This window comes from Plectrocnemia conspersa, unplaced genomic scaffold (genome assembly GCF_051122295.1).
Source record: "Plectrocnemia conspersa isolate PC_06_02 unplaced genomic scaffold, ASM5112229v1 ptg000005l, whole genome shotgun sequence".
NCBI lineage: Eukaryota > Metazoa > Arthropoda > Insecta > Trichoptera > Polycentropodidae > Plectrocnemia > Plectrocnemia conspersa.
Window position 1 is genome coordinate 11,637,288 of NW_028277169.1, and position 17,383 is coordinate 11,654,670.

Below are 17,383 nucleotides of genomic sequence, written 5' to 3' on the forward strand. Positions count from 1 at the left end.
CAATGGTGGTGCGGAAATGAATAATAAAATGTCTGTAATGATATATATTAATTGGTGATAAAAGTAAATTAATAAAGAAAAATATAAATTAAGAAATTACAAATGTGACAGCCCTATTCGTTTATCAAACGTCTCAAGGTCATTTTGTCCGTCGGCGATCCAGAATACGCTACGTTTTTTAATATGCGTCACCTTCTCTACTTATTTCATTACTCTATGTATATAGTATATGTCAAGTGTCAGACTCGTAAAGGACCTTATAAACAAAAACAAGCATCTGAAGAAGTGTCTTTATGGTGCACTTGAACACCATTTTTGGCTGTTAAATAATTTTAATGCTTCAACAAGTGTGCAAGACGTTGAACCATTGGCCCAAATCGAGTGAAATAATTTTTTATAAAAACAAATTTCCAAATCCGATAGAAAAAAAATATTACGAATTATAATTGTCATTTATAATTTATAATCGACCCAATAAAGACATCCAATAAAAAAAGATAATTGTTGGTGTACATTTCAAATCTCAGATTTCATTGGCTAACGTATTCAAATGCACACTTATGAATAAGTGTGCGGCGGATTGTGACTGGACCTCGAAACAGTTACTAGTAAATTAGTAAGTTTCCGGCCGATTAAGTGTGAACTTGTAAATTGGACATTAGCTATTAATTAGAACATTTGTACTATTATTACAGAAGTAGGTAATAGTCTACTACCTATTTCTGTAACATAATATTATTATAAATACAATTATCGAATGTGTTTTTTGGATGCTAGTCGTAAGCAGATTGGAAAGAACGAGCAGATCTCATAACACTTACTTGAGCGTTCAGACAAATTGAATTCGTTGGTTCACAGAGACGGTCGTGTATCGTCGATGCTATAAATAGCAGCAGCGTCACCAAATACGATTTGATGCGACGCTTTAATGACAATTCCATTGTTTCTATTTACACAATGATTATATAAAATATTTAATTATATTTAAAAAAAGTTGTAAATTTTCTTAAAATGGGGGTGCTATATAATGTTGCAGCTCTTATACACCATAATAATTTATTATAATTAGCCATAATGTAAATAAAAGTATTTTGTCAAAGAGTTTTTTAGCCAGAAAAATGTAAAAATAAAATCAGCGTTATATAAAAAAAGCCAGAGCTTATTGATAAAAAACTAATGACACATATGAAATCAGCGTGTAATTTTACATCTATATTGAGTTTTCTTATCTTTGTGTCAAAAATCTTGTACTGATTCGACATTTTTAAATATTTAGCAATTACCTGTTTTTCCATAAGAACATCTGACTCCTGGAAAGATGAAGAAGTATCGTCCATATCCAATTGAAGCACGTCTTTAATGTCGTGAGTTTCTGAAAGTATATGTCTATACTTAGGTATGCAGTGCAAAATAAATTAGTACTGCTTCTAATCTATTATAATTTGTCTTACCTATTTCAATCATATCATCATTTTCGATAGCATCACTGTTTACGGGACGATCTTCTATTTTTATATTATTAGACTGGAAAAAATGTTTTTGTTTTTAATATATAACTATGCGTAATTTATATATAATATTAATTTTATACCTGTACAACTACAGACTGGAATGTATTAAATACATCAGATTCTTCATCCATAGATTCATTTTGTTCGTCTGGTTCTGAAAAATCCATTCACATTAATAATAAATAATTATTTGAAGCGCAAAGTACGATATTGCAAACGCAAAGGTGGGCGAGCGGGCGATTTTGGAACTAAACACTTATGCATAGACACTAGCGCCACATTATCATTGAACTACAAAGCAATAATTAACGATTATTTTTTTACAAAATCTTCAATATTTTTGATTATCGATTTGCGATGCGCACTTAAATACGGAAAAGAGGTAAATATGCAATATTGAATGAAACATTGCATTCTGTAAACCTGTCAAAGGTACTTGCCATTGTTTATTCGATGGTTAATACGCACATATTGTTAGCAATTATATAATTTTCATTTTATAATAATGTATTAGTGACGCCATACCGGTTTTTATTGCGGAATTAGACATTTCTCCGATACAGAGACAGGTCCCGAGCACGATTGACCGATCGTCAATTTTAATCTTAACACTAGTAATTCTGACCATTAATACAAGGGAATAATATCGAATAGCCCTTGAAAATTAAATAATGTTTGCAAAATTCTTATAAATAATAAAACTAATGTTTTAATTATTTTATATTATTATTACAAGTTGTTCATTTACAGATTGTCTATTTAGTTGAATTAGGAATACTCGCAAATGGAGCTAAACAGGAATATAAAAATAAACTAAACAGTCGATGCCGAAAGGAAAACAAAAATCATCTCATATTTATTAAACTTAAAAAAAAATAATACATTATATTTTACATAAAAATTATAAATTAGAGAAATGCATACAAAATGTTTTTTGCTCAAAACTAGACATATTTTGCTAGAAATTATTTTAATAATATCAGAGTGTAATTTGTTAAGCTAATATTGTCTTCAGTGTTGATTTTAAAATTTCAATTGTTAATCTCGACCTGTATGAAGTCTTCTTAATCTTTAAAAGAAAAAAATAATCGTTCACACAAAAAATAATAGTACATGTATGTACTATCAAATATTTCCAATATTTTTTCTGCAAACATAATCGTTTTAATCAAATGTTTTGGCAAGTAAAAGTCGAAAACAGTGCATATTTGTTAAAATTACAACTGTAATATAATTCATTATATTTTTTGCATGTAGGGAAATGAATTTAATTAAAATTTGTAGTCGATTTTTTCAAGAAATTTTAAGTATTATTTAAATGCTTTTATGCAGTCTCACATATAGTACATATGTATGTCAACTTTATTTTGACTCTTATATTAAATATCCAATGAAGACTAAATCATGCAATCAATTTGTATCTTCAAGTTATTTTACTGACTTTCCTTCCATTTCCAAAAACATTTTAATTTCATTATAAAGTTCCTAAAATTCTATCAAAATTTTATAACAGAAGAGCTAACGTTCTTCTATAAAAATAAGTAGAATCTCATATTCAATTTTTATTTTTGAAAATAATGAAGAAACAAACATTGATTAAAGTCTCGAAAACGTATAAAATTTATTTTCCTAATAAACTTTAGCACCTATTTAGCTTTTATAACTTTAAAATACACCACTTCGTTTTGAATACAGTAGTTAGGGAAAATTTGTTATTGGGGTAAATTTCATTCTGTTCAGTTCCTGTCATTGATTTTGTTCTGTATATATCTCACTCAGCGAAGCATGCTTGGGCCTGTGTTGTACCTGCTGCACACTGCAGATCACCCAAAGACAAAAATTACTATGGTGGCCACCTTTACTGATGACATGACGACCCAACCTTCGCTTCTAGTATGCTGCAAGAAAGCCTTAATAATTTTCAGTCGTGGCTCAAAAAATTGAGGATAAAGGCAAATGAATTTAAGTCGGTACATGTAACATTTTACCACGAGAAGAAAAACCTGACCAATAGAAGCGAGAAAAAACAATTCTTTTTTAGAAGTAAAAATCCACATCGCAGAAATAAAATCGTGCCATCGCAAGCGACGGTACGATTTTATTGCTTTTGACGTGGATTTTTGAATTGCCAAATTCAAGGGGGGGGAGGCAAATACGAACTTCCCCCCCCCCCAAACAACGTCCCTGTAAATCGCCAGAATTTTGAATGAAATTTTCGTAATTTTTCACTTTATAAAAAATGTTATTTACCACGGATGGTCACCCCCTCTTGTCGGGCCTGCCGATTGCAATTCTTTATATTTATCAAGTCTTTATCAAAAATCTACCAGTCGCTCTAATGTGCCTAGAATCACAAGTGCCAGCATTGCCAAATCTACAGCTGTTTGAATCACGACTTTTACGCAAAAAGATGTTATTATTAGATAAGTAACAGATGATATCATAGCATATTTCCGCATCGAAGAATTGCATTGTGCAGACAGTCTAGATCAGTAAGAAGCGAAGCACATCCAGCAGCGAAGTCTGAAATTCAAAAGTTTAACCTGATCTTTGAGACGCCTTAGTTTACGTGAAGCAGAGGGCTATGAGAATAACACGAATTTATTATATTGTACAAATCGTACCTGATTCTATACTGTTGCGAAAACAATAATAATCTATAAATTAATAGCTTTGTATTCTATAAAAATAACCGCAAATTATTAAGCAAGATAAGCTTAATTAGAATAGATAATTTTTTTACAAATAATTACTAGCTTATTCGTTTTTAAGTTCTGGAAATGATAAAATCAGCACATTTATTGTTGAAGACCTTGAAAGATTTATTGGCAAATTGTTTCTGTTGCGTAAAAGCTTAGAATAAATTTCGTAACAGCAGTTTTTTTAATTCACTTATTCAGATTCAACTAATGACTTTAGTTGATTGTTAACAATTGAAGAAAGACACCCGAAGCGTTCTTGAGCATTTTTGAAAATTAAAAAAATCTTATGAATTTTTAGTTGACCATCGTTGTTATAAGTGATACAATTTTATTATAACCAAATCATAAGTTTTATATTCTTTCTTCAGTGTCCATTCTTAGAATTAAAAGGCAACAATTTTCAACAAAACTTAATTTTATTAAACATAACAATTAACCACAACCACAATTTACGTTTTAATTTTAGTATTCTTCCAATCTCTATGAATAACCGAATGCTGCTGAAGGGCCTGTTTAGTTTTGAATCCCCTTCCACACTTTTCGCATTTAAAATCATATGTTAAGCTATGACTCAATATATGTTTCGAGAGATATTGTTTTGTTTTAAACGCTTTACCACAATTATCACATTTAAAGATGTACGAATCTCTATGAATAGTCATGTGCTGAGTTAGGCACTGTTTAGTTTTTAATACTTTAGAGCACATGGAACATTTGAATATATCTGGATCGGTAAGAGACTTGGCATGAAGACTGCTATGCATTTTTAGTGCGTTTTTTGTCTTGTAAGCTTTTTCGCATTGGTTGCATTTAAAGTCGCGTGCTATACTGTGCGTCTTTAGATGCTTTGCTAGGTACTGTTGAGTCTTGAACGCTTTACCGCAGATTTTACAGTCGTGCGTTAAAGAATCTCGGTGAATAATCTTATGCCTGGCGAGTAAGCGCCTATTTCTGTATAATTTACCACATTCGCTGCACTCTATTCCTTCAGATTCGGTATCGATATTCTGAAAATAATCACGATTGAGTTTTCAACGTTGTACTGAGGATTCGTCACAAGCCTTAACAATCACCTGTTGTCCTACGTGAAGCGTCTGTTCGAAACACGAAAAAACCATATCATCCACATGTCTATCGAGCGGATCTTTACCATCATGAATTTCTAAAAATGTGTATCAAACCATAATTAAGATGTTTATAAATGTAGTAGTTTATAGCTTATAATACTATTTTCCCCACCTGTATCGTGCATTTCATCAGTATCGTCACTACTATCGTTTTCTACTTTCATGTGTTCGTCCTTTGAAAGAACAAACAATGTTTATAAGTGTTGATGTTTCTTTTTTAGCATCGATTTAATATGTATACCTTAACTCCACACAGGACGGTGTTAAACGGAGGTATATTACAGGCATAATTTTCGTCCTCAGTTTTATCTTCTTTTTCTAAAATTTAATTAAAGACAAGATAGTAAAGAAGCAAAACAAATATCATTGTATATGTGTATGAAAATTTACGAGAATCAAAGTAGAATATCATTAATAGTCAACAAAGAGGTTTTAACGTTCATTTAGGTACTTAGTAAATATTTAAAATGAATATATAATTGATTATTAAACGCATACCGGCTTTAATAAAATGCGAAAATGACATTTGAGACCTAGAAAATAATAGATATTACCCAAACTTGACACCGTCAACAGACGGGCTCATATTTTATTTTATTTTTTGGTCTTAACACCGCGACTTTAATCCATGCTTTTACAGAAATAAATTTTTTTGACGTTTCGAGAAAAAATATTTTATATTAAAAATAAAGGTATGTTTTTATTAATTTTATCTTAACATAGCAAATAATTATAAATTTTACGTTAAAATACACGTAAAAATTAGTTTAACTTTTCTGATATTTTTAATAAGAAGGATGGGTAGTGGTGGTAGAATAAAAAAAGCTTGCCCCCGTGCAATACCAGTTACGTTTGCATAATTTTGTTCACTTCATTTAAATATTTTATATACACTTTATTAAGGTGACAAGAAGTTATTAAAAGTAAAAAGGCCATATCGGAAATATTGTTACGGGAGCTCAAATAAGAATATTTAAAAAAAATTGGTTCAAAGAGAAAAAAAGGACAACGATTTTGAGGAGTACAATTATTCTCAAAAAAGAACGTCTGGTTACCTTAATTTCGCTCATTATTTTTATTTACCGTCATTTTTGTACATAAATAGTCGCTAAATGTCGTTTGTCAGCATGACAAACATACAAAAAGTCAACAGTTTTATGATATATCTTGAATTGTATTTACTATATATAAGTTTTAGTCATAATAATGGGACACCCTAATAAATGTGGTTTATCTTATAAAATCGTGAAAATACAAATAAAAAACGGATTAAGGATGCTTAAAGTGTTTATTTTAAGCTTATTTTTAATATTTATTAGGCCCTTCCTTAGCTTTAATTCCAACCCCTTTTGGCATACTGTCAACTAATGACTTGCAGGTGGACGGAGACAATTTTCTCTACTATTTTTCTCGCATCTCAATTTTGGATTTGGAATTGTGTTGGGTAACCTTTCCTTTTAATTTTGCCCATAAATGCTCTATAAGATTTAGGTCTGGTGACTGTGCAGGCCATTCTAAAAGCGCCAAATCATTTGATGCAAACCAATTCCTGCTTTTTAGCGAAGAGACTTCAGCAGACAGCTTTGAAGATGTTTTTCGAAGATTTTTAAGGGACTTGTGAACCAACATTCGATCTTCCTGGGCAGTTGTTTTTCGTTTTCTTCCAGTTCTTGGCTTTGATTTGTACGAACTCTTTCACTTAATTCGCGTTTTTATGGCACTTTTTTAATGTTAATGTATAATAATATTCGAAATATAATATTAAATAAAAAAATTATAACGACAATGGCCGAAATCACGCAACCAAACATAATAGTCATTTACGTGAGACTAAACAATTAGACTTTCAATCCCTTTTTAAAACTCGAGTGAGCAATTAAAAACGATATATTCCTTTGTATAGTTTTCAGAATTACGGTTAAAAGTATGTGCTAAAATATTTCAGTCATACTAGTATGCTTAAAGTTTTACACATCATTTTAAGGGGTGCCCCATTATTATGGCCAAGGCTGTAAATCGCATATTAAGAACCTTAATATGCGATAAATAATAATAAATAATTTTGTACGCCTCAAATGTCATTATTATGAATCACTCATAAGATACCGCAAGAAAATACTAAAACGCTGAGGATGCCAACTATGAAATATATTCTTCAGTTCTTTAACCAATAAACCATAGTACATGTATATTATACAAAGATGCTGGAACAATGATTGATAACAGAAGTGAAAAGGACTTTAATGAAATAAAACTTAGTATGAGTATTCAGTATTGTATTTTCATTCCAATTCTAAAAAATCAACATCATAATCTTATTACTACCTTGTTATAATAATTAAATTTTAAATTAAGGGTAACATCACATGAAAGCAACAAAAACTAATAATTGGAATTTGGGCCGTAACCACCTCGAAAACCGCCATTGTATCCTTGACCACCTTGGAACCTGCCGCGACCACCAAAATTGCCACGACCTCCACCTCCGCCAAATCCTCCCCGCATTCCACCTCCAAAGCCTCCGAAATTGCCTCGATTGTTAAAAGGGCCACCACGACCGCCTCTAAAGCCACCTCCTCCTCTAGGATTGAAGCCTCCCATGCCTCCGCGATTAGTCCACCCTTGCGGAGGTTCAGAGAATCTTGGTCGTTTGGAATCAAAATGAGCGTTCACGGGCATCTCTCGAGCGATTTCAAAATCGCCAGCATTCATAAAGCACAGTTTTTTAACAACCGACAGTACCTGCAAAAACAAATTAATATGAATATATTTTTTAATATATAAATCATTTAATGATGTATGCTTACTTTACTATCTGTGGGGCTCAATTCTAGAGCTTGTTCTGGATCTTGAGCTGCGTGATCTATCAGCTGTTCTAGAGCCGGACGCAAAGCTAAGATAGCCGCTGCTTGATTAGGATTCATTTGAAAATTGATCCAGTTATCAATTCGAACTATTCCATCGACCTAGAAATATTGTTGTATTAGTTTAATATTCCACGTTGGTTATATTATGAATATCATTACCCATTCAACTTTACGGCAACCGAACAGGAGTAAATGTAACGGAGCGATCATGCTAGTCTGCTTGCAGCTGACGGCTCGAGTCCTTACTTTTTCGCCAAACACAAAGAACGGCGATGGGAACTTTTGATCCAAATTGCTGCAGTTCACAGACGTCTTGTGAAGCAGCGCTTCTTTGCCCTCGGTTGTTAATACCTACACGCATGAAAATAAATATGTATATAGTATGCATTAGAGAAAAGATATTTTTAAATATCACACCCACCTTTCTTTTGCCTTGATGATAGCAAACATTTGGATAAAGACCCATGCACATCAGCGCTATAACTATATCTAATTGCGGTTCAGGTCCACGCGCTTCCCAATTTCGTTGTGAAAAGCACTCTTCAGGAAAACCGGCTCCAACCAGAATGCTTCTTAGCTGGAACTTTGCTTCGCACGTCACTCTCATGGTGGGTAATTGAAGTCCTTTCCATTCACAGAAACGAACTTCGGCATCTTCACTTTTCTCCTTTTCACGCTCCCATAACTATAGTAAAAATGGTATAGTATACTAAAAAAATCTAAACGTCATTGGATGATCACCATCCATAAGGATGTTTTATTAGATTTGGGGATAGGCTGGGTTTAATAAATAGTAAGGCCGTTGGCATAAATTAGTCTTTTCTCCCTAAAACTTCTATAACCCTTTGTCACCACTAAGCAATATATTGTACTCATCGAGACGCATGGTTAAGAAAAAATACCTTCTCATTCATAACAAATTAACACTACTTACTGGTCACACCAATTGGCGTCCTGAGCGTGTTCGAACGTTAAATACCGCGGACGCCAATTGGCGTCTTTTATATATGATGGTCTCCATGGCAAATTAAAAATTTATGCTTAGTGTGTTATTTTATTTTTTTAAGACATAACTAAATGTATCTATAAATTTTAATTTTATTTAAAAAAATAAATATTTAATTATATTTAGACAAATGTGAAACTCCATTTAAAAAAAATAAATTATGTACATATATTTTATATTTCTTTTAATTTTGCCTTTTTAAAATATTCTTTAATTTTACAATCAGGAAATTTCGATATATGTACTAGCTATAAATATCAATGGCTTACTGGAAGTGTCAAATCTCAGAAATGACAGATTTTTTTTATCAATTAGCATGATGTACATAAAAACTTATGGATAAGATTTCAGTTTTAGTAATGCTGTTGTGTGAAGCGCATCTTGTTTTCGTGTGCTCGAGTGTATATTCGAAAAATACTGTTTATAAAATATAGTCTTACATATATAGGTACATATAGTAAAAACTGAAAATAATTAGTGTATGTTATATAACATAGTGTTAAATATATATCTGACGACCACACATATAGGCACATTTAGAAGGGCGATTGTCTCATTGTTAATGACCGTCACCAAAAACGTTCATTCATTATCAATGAGACAAACATCATGGCACAAGAGGGATTTCTTTTGACCACACCCAGCATGGGTTGAGAATTAAGAGAATCCCTTTTGTGACAAAACGGTACATACGCAATCAATCCCCACAATGCAAACCCTTTCTGAAGAATTCGAAAGTTTGGAGCCAAGCAAAAAACTCGCTTTCGAGAATACGCATCCGATTTCTCGAATTCTAAGAAGCCACTGCAGCGAAACTGCTGGTTAGTGAAGTGTTAATTTGCGTTGAATAGATATATTTTTGGATAACTACATTAGAAAAGTACTCATGCTTCATTAGTACTTCTCTAAGGTAGTTATCTAAATAAATCTTTTCCTTATTCATGCTGCCTGAAGATAACATATAAAAGGATTCGCAAGAATTCAATAGTAAATATCCTATTATAATGCAGTAAACATTACCTGATAAGCAATCAACATTGCCACGTAATCCGAACATCTATCTCCAGCCAAGGCTCTTTGATGGAACGACAGTCGCCGTTTACCATCCGTAAGTGCAAATATTTCAGGGAACGTACTGCTGTGTGCTGCCATACAAGCCAACGCATCTCCCACCATGAACATTGCTCCCAAAACCATCATTTTTCCGAGACGTGGCTCTGCATATTTTAAATTATATATAAATATATCACGAGGATCGAATTGAAATGAAGTAATGAAATAACAATAATACCGATGGGTAATTTGGCCAAGATTTTTCCGAGAGGAGTGAGAGCGTCTTCTGAATCTAAGCATCTGAGGTCTCTAAGGATGGCTTCGGCTTCAATTACGGCGTCCAATGGTGGAGGTTCGGGAGCTTTACTCAAGAATTGTCCGACGGCACCAAGTCGCAATAGTTTTATGCTATAGATTACACATGATATATGAAATAATTTCTTGATAATAGTTATATTTATGTATTTATATGAAAATTATATATACCTCAACGCTAATTCGTGCAGCGGAGTACGAAACATTTCTGGAGTTTGATGTTCATCCAACGCTTTGAAGCGAGCTTTCGAGCAAAGTGTGAAGCAGTATCCGGCGATGACTCGACCGGCACGACCTTTTCTCTATAAAATAATTAAGAGATAAAGCAATGATGCATTTTTTAAGTATATAATAATGGTATACCTGTTCTAAATTAGTTCTACTGGCCCATACTGTAGCGTAGCTTGTCATATTATTGTGAGAAGTGAACAGTTTCATGCGAGCTTTAGTAGAATCGATCACAAAGACGACGTCGTTGATGGTTATGGACGTTTCGGCAATGTTCGTAGACAGAATGATCTATGTATGGAATAGTTTTAGTATTGAGCTATAGAAATATATTTATTTGATAGAAGTACCTTTGTAATATGAGGTGGAGGAGTGATGAAAACTTTCTTTTGATCTTCTCGTGGAAGTTGAGAGTGCAACGGTAAGATTTCATAGTCTTGTCCACCGAATATGGAATGTTGTTGCAAATGTTTCATCATGGCAAAGATGAGACTCCAACCAGGAAGAAAGACGAGGATGGCTCCTTTAATGTTCAATGATTTTATATATTTCAAGATGGATTCCACAAGTTCAAAGCTGATCTATAATGAAATATTCATATGATTATTGTCGCATTATCTGTTAAATGTAATGTTTTTTTACGTACATCTCTTTCGTTGAGTAATGGCATCGTTTTACTAGTTGTTTCCGAGTAACCGGGACCTAGTGGCGCTTTGTTTAGATCGTCGTCAGCTTCATCGACAGGGCCGCCTTCTTCATCATCATCGTTTGCATTGTTAGAATCGCGGTTCTTTCTCTTTCTAGTATCGGGGGGCGGAACAAAGTTGCACAGCTCGACGCAGTCCTCCAAGAAATATTGCTTCACAGGATACATTCTTCCAGGTACTATAATTAATTGTTAAAAAAATGAGTTCCACAATACAATTAAATGGAGCCCGTAAGCTGCAGCTATACAAAGAAACAAATAACGCACTTTCAAGTACTGGACATCTTCCAAAATATTCGCTGAACAGCGTCGTGTCAATGGTGGCGCTCATCAGAATGATTTTCAAATCAGGATTCACGTATATCATGTCACGTAGGAGGATCAACATGAAATCAGTGCCAACGTCACGTTCGTGAATTTCGTCGACGATCACGTGAGACACTCCTCGCAGTCCGCCTTCCATGCGCCTCAAGAGCACGCCGACTGTGCAGAATAAAATGGACGCATACGGACGAGGCAGAACCGATTCGAAACGTACAGAATAACTATAAAAGCAATACATTATTAGTAATCTTATATGAAAAAAAAATCGTATTTGAAATATTTCATTACCCCACTGTTTGACCGATGTCTTCACATCTTTCATTAGAGACCCTCTCCGATACCGATATAGCGGATATTCTTCTCGGTTGTGTAATGCAAATGTTGCAATAAGCGCCCTGTCCACTCGCTATATAATCATCCAAGATGAATTGGCCAACCTGATTATATATTTATTAATACATATGTGAGCTCAGATATTATTTAAATTTAAAATACTCACTTGTGTTGTCTTTCCACATCCGGTGTTACCTCTGATGATTATCACGGAATTATCGTTGATCGCTTGCATGATCTCCTTCCTCTTATTAAAAACGGGTAGTTGCTCCCGTTCTCTTATGCTTTCCTGAATATAAAAAATAAAGTTGTGATCATATCTAAGGGGTGGTAGTTAATTTAATTTTAAGACACGTACCATGAGCATGGTGTTGTTTTGTATTGCGTCCCGATGATCCGAAGTGAGCTGCTCTGACAAATCATCCAGAGACATCGTAGCCAAGGGGCCTTCATCGATATTGCACCCCGTCCAAGGATTCCAATTTGGCTGTGGCGGTGACCACGAAACGACACCAGCAGGTTCTATCTTGCCGCCGATGAGCTGCTGAATGTTTGGTGGATTTAACAGTATTTGTGGCACTGAGTCGTCAGATTTTGGATTGACGCAAATTGGCTGAATGTTCAGATCTTTCAAAGTATCATGTAGCTCATCTTCTAGAGCAGGACTTATGGCTACTTCGTATGGCTTCATGTTTTCTGAGTTTTTGTCCTTTTTGAGCGTGCCAGAGAACGGCTCGATTATACCCAAATGAAAAAGTTGTCTGACTAGTGATAGAGCGCAAGATTTTGAAGCGGTCTGTTTATTCGATGCTGTCTCTCTTCCCGTGATGGATCTTCCAAGTTGTTTTATGTAAAGGGTCAATTCAGAGCAAAAGGTTCTGTAATGTAAAATATTTTTTTTTTAGTTATACCTATATTAAGTATGTAACTATTTCGTACATTTGCATTCTAGGAAAAAAATCGTAGGACTATTGGTAGTATGCCACTAAAGCTTGCAGATATAATTAAAAGTAATTCTTTATTTAAAATTTAAAGCTTTTCTACTAAACTATACAGTATACAATACATATGTATATGATTATATTTATGAATAGTAAATTAGCAACGCTTTGTCAATCTGCAAGATTTAGTTACAGCCAGTTAGATTACAATTATTCAAATATTGAATAGCAAAATTAAAAATATTCGAATAGTTTCTTAACTATGAAAAGTTAATTTTGAATAGTTAACATAATTTACGTTATTTATAACTATATTAAATAATTTATTGTAATTTTAAAAAATATAACGCTTTGAATGTTTCATATTTTAAATTGGTTCTAAACTTTGTCTTGATTGTTCCTACTATTGGAAACACATCCAGGAGTGTTTTAAATATTGTTGTTTAAATCATGATACTTTTGTCATGTACTAAATATTTGAGTATTGAATAGTAGAAAAACGGCAAACGTATTCGAACATAAAATATTTGGGTTGAAATTTACTTTAACAATTTAACGTCTATGGACTCATGTATAAGTACTGTGTCATGCGTTTTCTTTCATTAAAAACATACTGGGATATCATCAAGTTTGCCTCCAGATGATACTATTTCTATACATGAAATAAAAAATAAATTATTAATTTACTTCAAATTTTTGTAAAATAGTTGTCTTATATTCCACTGTGTTTCAATGCAATGAGCCGTCGCCTTTTTGAGACACGTAAATATTTTTAGGAAATCTATGAAACATAATTATTTTTTTCATCTAAAAAATATTATTTTATGTTAAACAGGTTTTCAGGGTCAAAACTATTTGGCTAGGTAACCATAAAATCAATCCAATCAAACAAAATCGGGACAGCAATTAACAAAGTTTTCCACTTGAAATTCTATATATTATTGCAAAATTAAAATCAAAGAAAAAGCATTCATTAATTTACAAACATTTTTACTGGGTGTTGGAAAACAACAACGATCCACTCGATTAAGAAACCAGAGAAAAAGTTACAATTCCGATAAATTATCGCCCAATCAGTTATTGCCGTCATTAAATCGAGTATTTGAAAAGAAATATTATTGCGCTTAAAATAATCATGAACGAATAAATATTTTTTTTCATTCCTAATATTCCATGTCAATTAAAAGTGGTTGCAATGGTTACAAACCGATACCTTATAATTTAATAATATGTATGTTTAAATACCTTTGTAAATTTATATATAACCTATTTATTAAAAATATCCATCTATAATATAATATAATTTGCACTCAGTAAATTTTTAGTTAAGCTGTTAAGTATGAAAAGTTAATTTTGATTAGTTAGCATAAATCACATTATTCATAACTACATTAAATAATTTATTTTAATTTATAAAATAAAAACACTTCATATTATAAATTGGTTCTTAACTTTGTCTTGATTGTTCCTACTATTGGAAACACACTCACAGTAATTGTAAGGAATGTTTTAAACATTGTTGTTTAAAACATGATATTTTGTCACATACTAAATATTTGAGTATCAAATAGTAGAAAAAGGGCAAATGTATTCAAACATCGAAGATTCAGGTTGGAATCTCTAGCAAATAGTATTGAAATTTTCTCGAACCTTCCTAATGTAATATTCAGATATATAATTTTTAAAAGCACTCATGCAAATAAATAAGTGCAGATTATAAAATCATTTCAGACAACTCTAAGATTTGATAAAAAATAAGTTACTTACCAAATTTCGACGAAGAATCGCCCCAGAAACAATTCCTGAATGGAAAGAAAAAACGAAAAGTTTGATAACAATGAAAATTCAATAAAGTCAAACACCTCAAATAATTCTATTGATTTTAAAAGCTCAATAAAATTATTTTATTTTCTATAAATCGTCAGAATTGAACTCAGTTCAATTTGAACATTTCATGCAAGTCAACATGATGCAAAATCGTTGTCTCTGTGATCAGATAACGTTTTTGCCGTCATTGAAGAATCAAAATGTGAATTTTCATTGCTACAAACAATTCGTTTTCTTTTCCATTGCTAAGAACTAAATATTGTGATAGAATTGCAGTAAGCAGAAGAGATGCTAATAAAATCATTTCTGTATTGTGATCATGCATTATACATGTTTGATATAAATAATTCAGTATTCAGAGATATCACTAAATACTGAACTACTTCATGCAGTTTTATTATCAACACAAATTCAGTATAAGCGCATCTCTCCCGAGCTTACTATACCATAATTTTCCATCACATCTATGCAGACATTGAGAACCTATTTTTTTTTTTACTGAATTACAGATAAAAAATCAAACCGTGTATGATGCGGTCCGATCGCTTTAAACACATAATCTGAATTAATTTTATTCGACTGCATGTATTGGTGTAGTTTTGATTTAGCATTCTCGATTGTCCAGTTTCCGTGGATAGCGGCGTTCACATCCAGATCTTCCGCCTCTTCCACTTGCTTCGCCTGCTGCATGCGATCCACGTATGTGAACGGTCTTTGGTTTTGATGATTGTCTCGGTTCCATGCGCGGTACGCCTGACCCATTTCGTTCGGCCCCATTCCATCCTAAAATTTACATTAGGAAATTAATGTATTAATTTATTTATAGTAGATCTCATAATAGGCAGTTAGCCCAATGCATTACAATACTAAGTAATTAGTCAGATTTTATTAAATATTAACTATTTTTACAGTTTACAATCAATAGATAAATTTAATTTTAATTATTCATCACGATATTCATCTTTTAGATTAGGAAAAATTAGAAAAACCTAATTTGTAACGATGTATAAAAATTGAAATTATATAATAATTTTAATTCTGATCTCCCTGACACGACACTAAGGTTCATATGGGATTTAAACTCAGGTCTTTCAGGTACATTGTGCTAGTTAAATGTTGAATACGGTTGGTACAGTTACTTTGAACATGAATGTTTAATTTTAAAACTAGCAGTAGTGCATTTAATAATGTAGGAAATGATGAAAAATATTTAGCAAAAAAAAAACTATTACTAAAAAGTGTTCAAAATCGCATTTATTTAGAAATTATAGGTTAATGATACCTGAAATACAGGTCGGTTTGGTTGGGATTGCTGTTGATAATTGTTGTGATTATCAGGCTGATCATTGTCGGTGGTCATTAATGGTTTAATATCCAAGGCAGTATCGATACTGGACAAATCCTTTTGGTCCACATGCTGATTTCGAACCAAGAAATTCACAAAATCTTTGGAGGCGTTGGCCTGCGCTTCCTTCTTTGTCGTCGAGTTACCTGCGGCGACATAGGTCAGCGAGGGAACGCGCACTTCGCATAAAAAGCGCTGTCGATGTTTAGGACCTATAAAATCACCAAAAACTATTAAAATATTGTTTTTGTTATTTCAAATCAATAAAACACGGTTAAGATTGCATTACAACTATTTTTTATGTACATTACAATTTTTGGATCAAGGATCAACATAACCATAAGAAATATATGTACATATATATAAAACAAACCGAAAAACTATAATAGCTAACGTATGTTTTAAGGTATCATTAAAAGGCAAATCAGTTTCGTAAATTAAGTTCAAATTTAAGGGTAAATTATGTTTTATATTAATAATTACCGGCGAAAAAGGGGTCGCCATTTTGAATTGGCATACAAAATCGATATGCCGGTTAGCAAATTCAGTTTTTCAGGATATAGGAATAGTGAATAGTTAAGAAACATTTCTTACCGGTGGCCCGCACCTCGAAAGTGGGCGTAAAACCTTTTTTGTTGCACCAAGCGTGCAAAAATGATTTTGCGTCCATTTTAAAACGTCAATTCTAGCAAGTCGGTGTTGCTATACGACGTTAGTGAATGAGAAATTTGGCCATAATACATTATATCTTAGTCAGGTCAACTATTTTCTTAAAATTTTATTTAAAAAGCATTTTTAACTAACTTATGATTTGGAAACTTAAGAATTTTTGATCAAATAAAAAAAATCGTAATGATTGTGTTATTATAACGGACCGTATATGAAGTAATTATAGAAGCATTCTTGCCGGAGCAGGATTATTTGGCGAAGTGCGAGGTTTGTTCATTGATTCGTTTCTTCTGTACGAAAGGCATCATCGCTAACTTGTTTTGGTTTATGGCTATGACATTTTGCACCCGCAAATTTAAAGCAGAAAGAAGTAACATTCACTATAAAAAAGAGTGGAAGATCATTCGTTGTCACACATAAAATCATTCA

At 32.6% G+C, this 17,383-nt stretch overlaps 2 protein-coding genes across 5 annotated transcripts; both read right to left on the reverse strand.

The window, feature by feature from the left end:
• Positions 1-4,610: 4,610 nt before the first annotated feature.
• LOC148234846 (uncharacterized) lies at positions 4,611-5,978 on the reverse strand. Of its 4 annotated transcripts, none has more exons than XM_088185483.1 (5): positions 5,895-5,978; positions 5,582-5,658; positions 5,453-5,513; positions 5,287-5,375; positions 4,611-5,220 (listed from the first exon to the last, which is right to left on the reverse strand). In XM_088185483.1, exons 3-5 carry the CDS (start codon positions 5,502-5,504, stop codon positions 4,663-4,665), a joined length of 699 nt encoding a protein of 232 aa, XP_088041609.1. In that variant the 5' UTR covers positions 5,505-5,513; positions 5,582-5,658; positions 5,895-5,978; the 3' UTR covers positions 4,611-4,662. The 4 variants fall into 4 exon arrangements, with proteins under 4 accessions (XP_088041609.1, XP_088041608.1, XP_088041606.1 ...); XM_088185482.1 differs by having other exon boundaries at positions 5,731-5,962; XM_088185480.1 differs by having other exon boundaries at positions 5,839-5,955.
• Positions 5,979-7,601: 1,623 nt separating this feature from the next.
• mle (dosage compensation regulator mle) lies at positions 7,602-16,993 on the reverse strand. The gene is made up of 17 exons (XM_088187123.1): positions 16,880-16,993; positions 16,223-16,497; positions 15,464-15,723; positions 12,531-13,050; positions 12,339-12,461; positions 12,128-12,276; positions 11,783-12,060; positions 11,456-11,694; positions 11,160-11,390; positions 10,945-11,100; positions 10,753-10,883; positions 10,505-10,674; positions 10,234-10,430; positions 8,629-8,892; positions 8,367-8,558; positions 8,148-8,306; positions 7,602-8,082 (listed from the first exon to the last, which is right to left on the reverse strand). Exons 1-17 carry the CDS (start codon positions 16,953-16,955, stop codon positions 7,723-7,725), a joined length of 3,780 nt encoding a protein of 1,259 aa, XP_088043249.1. The 5' UTR covers positions 16,956-16,993; the 3' UTR covers positions 7,602-7,722.
• Between the last annotated feature and the right edge of the window lie 390 nt (positions 16,994-17,383).

Coding starts and splice junctions, on each gene's coding strand:
- LOC148234846 (XM_088185480.1), bottom strand. CDS start 5,866: ATGTCATTTTCGCATTTTATTAAAGCCG. Junction 5,659..5,838: donor TTCGCATTTTATTAAAGCCG/GTATGCGTTTAA, acceptor ATTAAATTTTAG/AAAAAGAAGATAAAACTGAG. Junction 5,376..5,452: donor TGATGAAATGCACGATACAG/GTGGGGAAAATA, acceptor ACACATTTTTAG/AAATTCATGATGGTAAAGAT.
- mle (XM_088187123.1), bottom strand. CDS start 16,955: ATGGACGCAAAATCATTTTTGCACGCTTGGTGCAACAAAAAAGGTTTT. Junction 12,462..12,530: donor AAAACAACACCATGCTCATG/GTACGTGTCTTA, acceptor TTTTATATTCAG/GAAAGCATAAGAGAACGGGA. Junction 11,695..11,782: donor AAGATGTCCAGTACTTGAAA/GTGCGTTATTTG, acceptor AATTAATTATAG/TACCTGGAAGAATGTATCCT.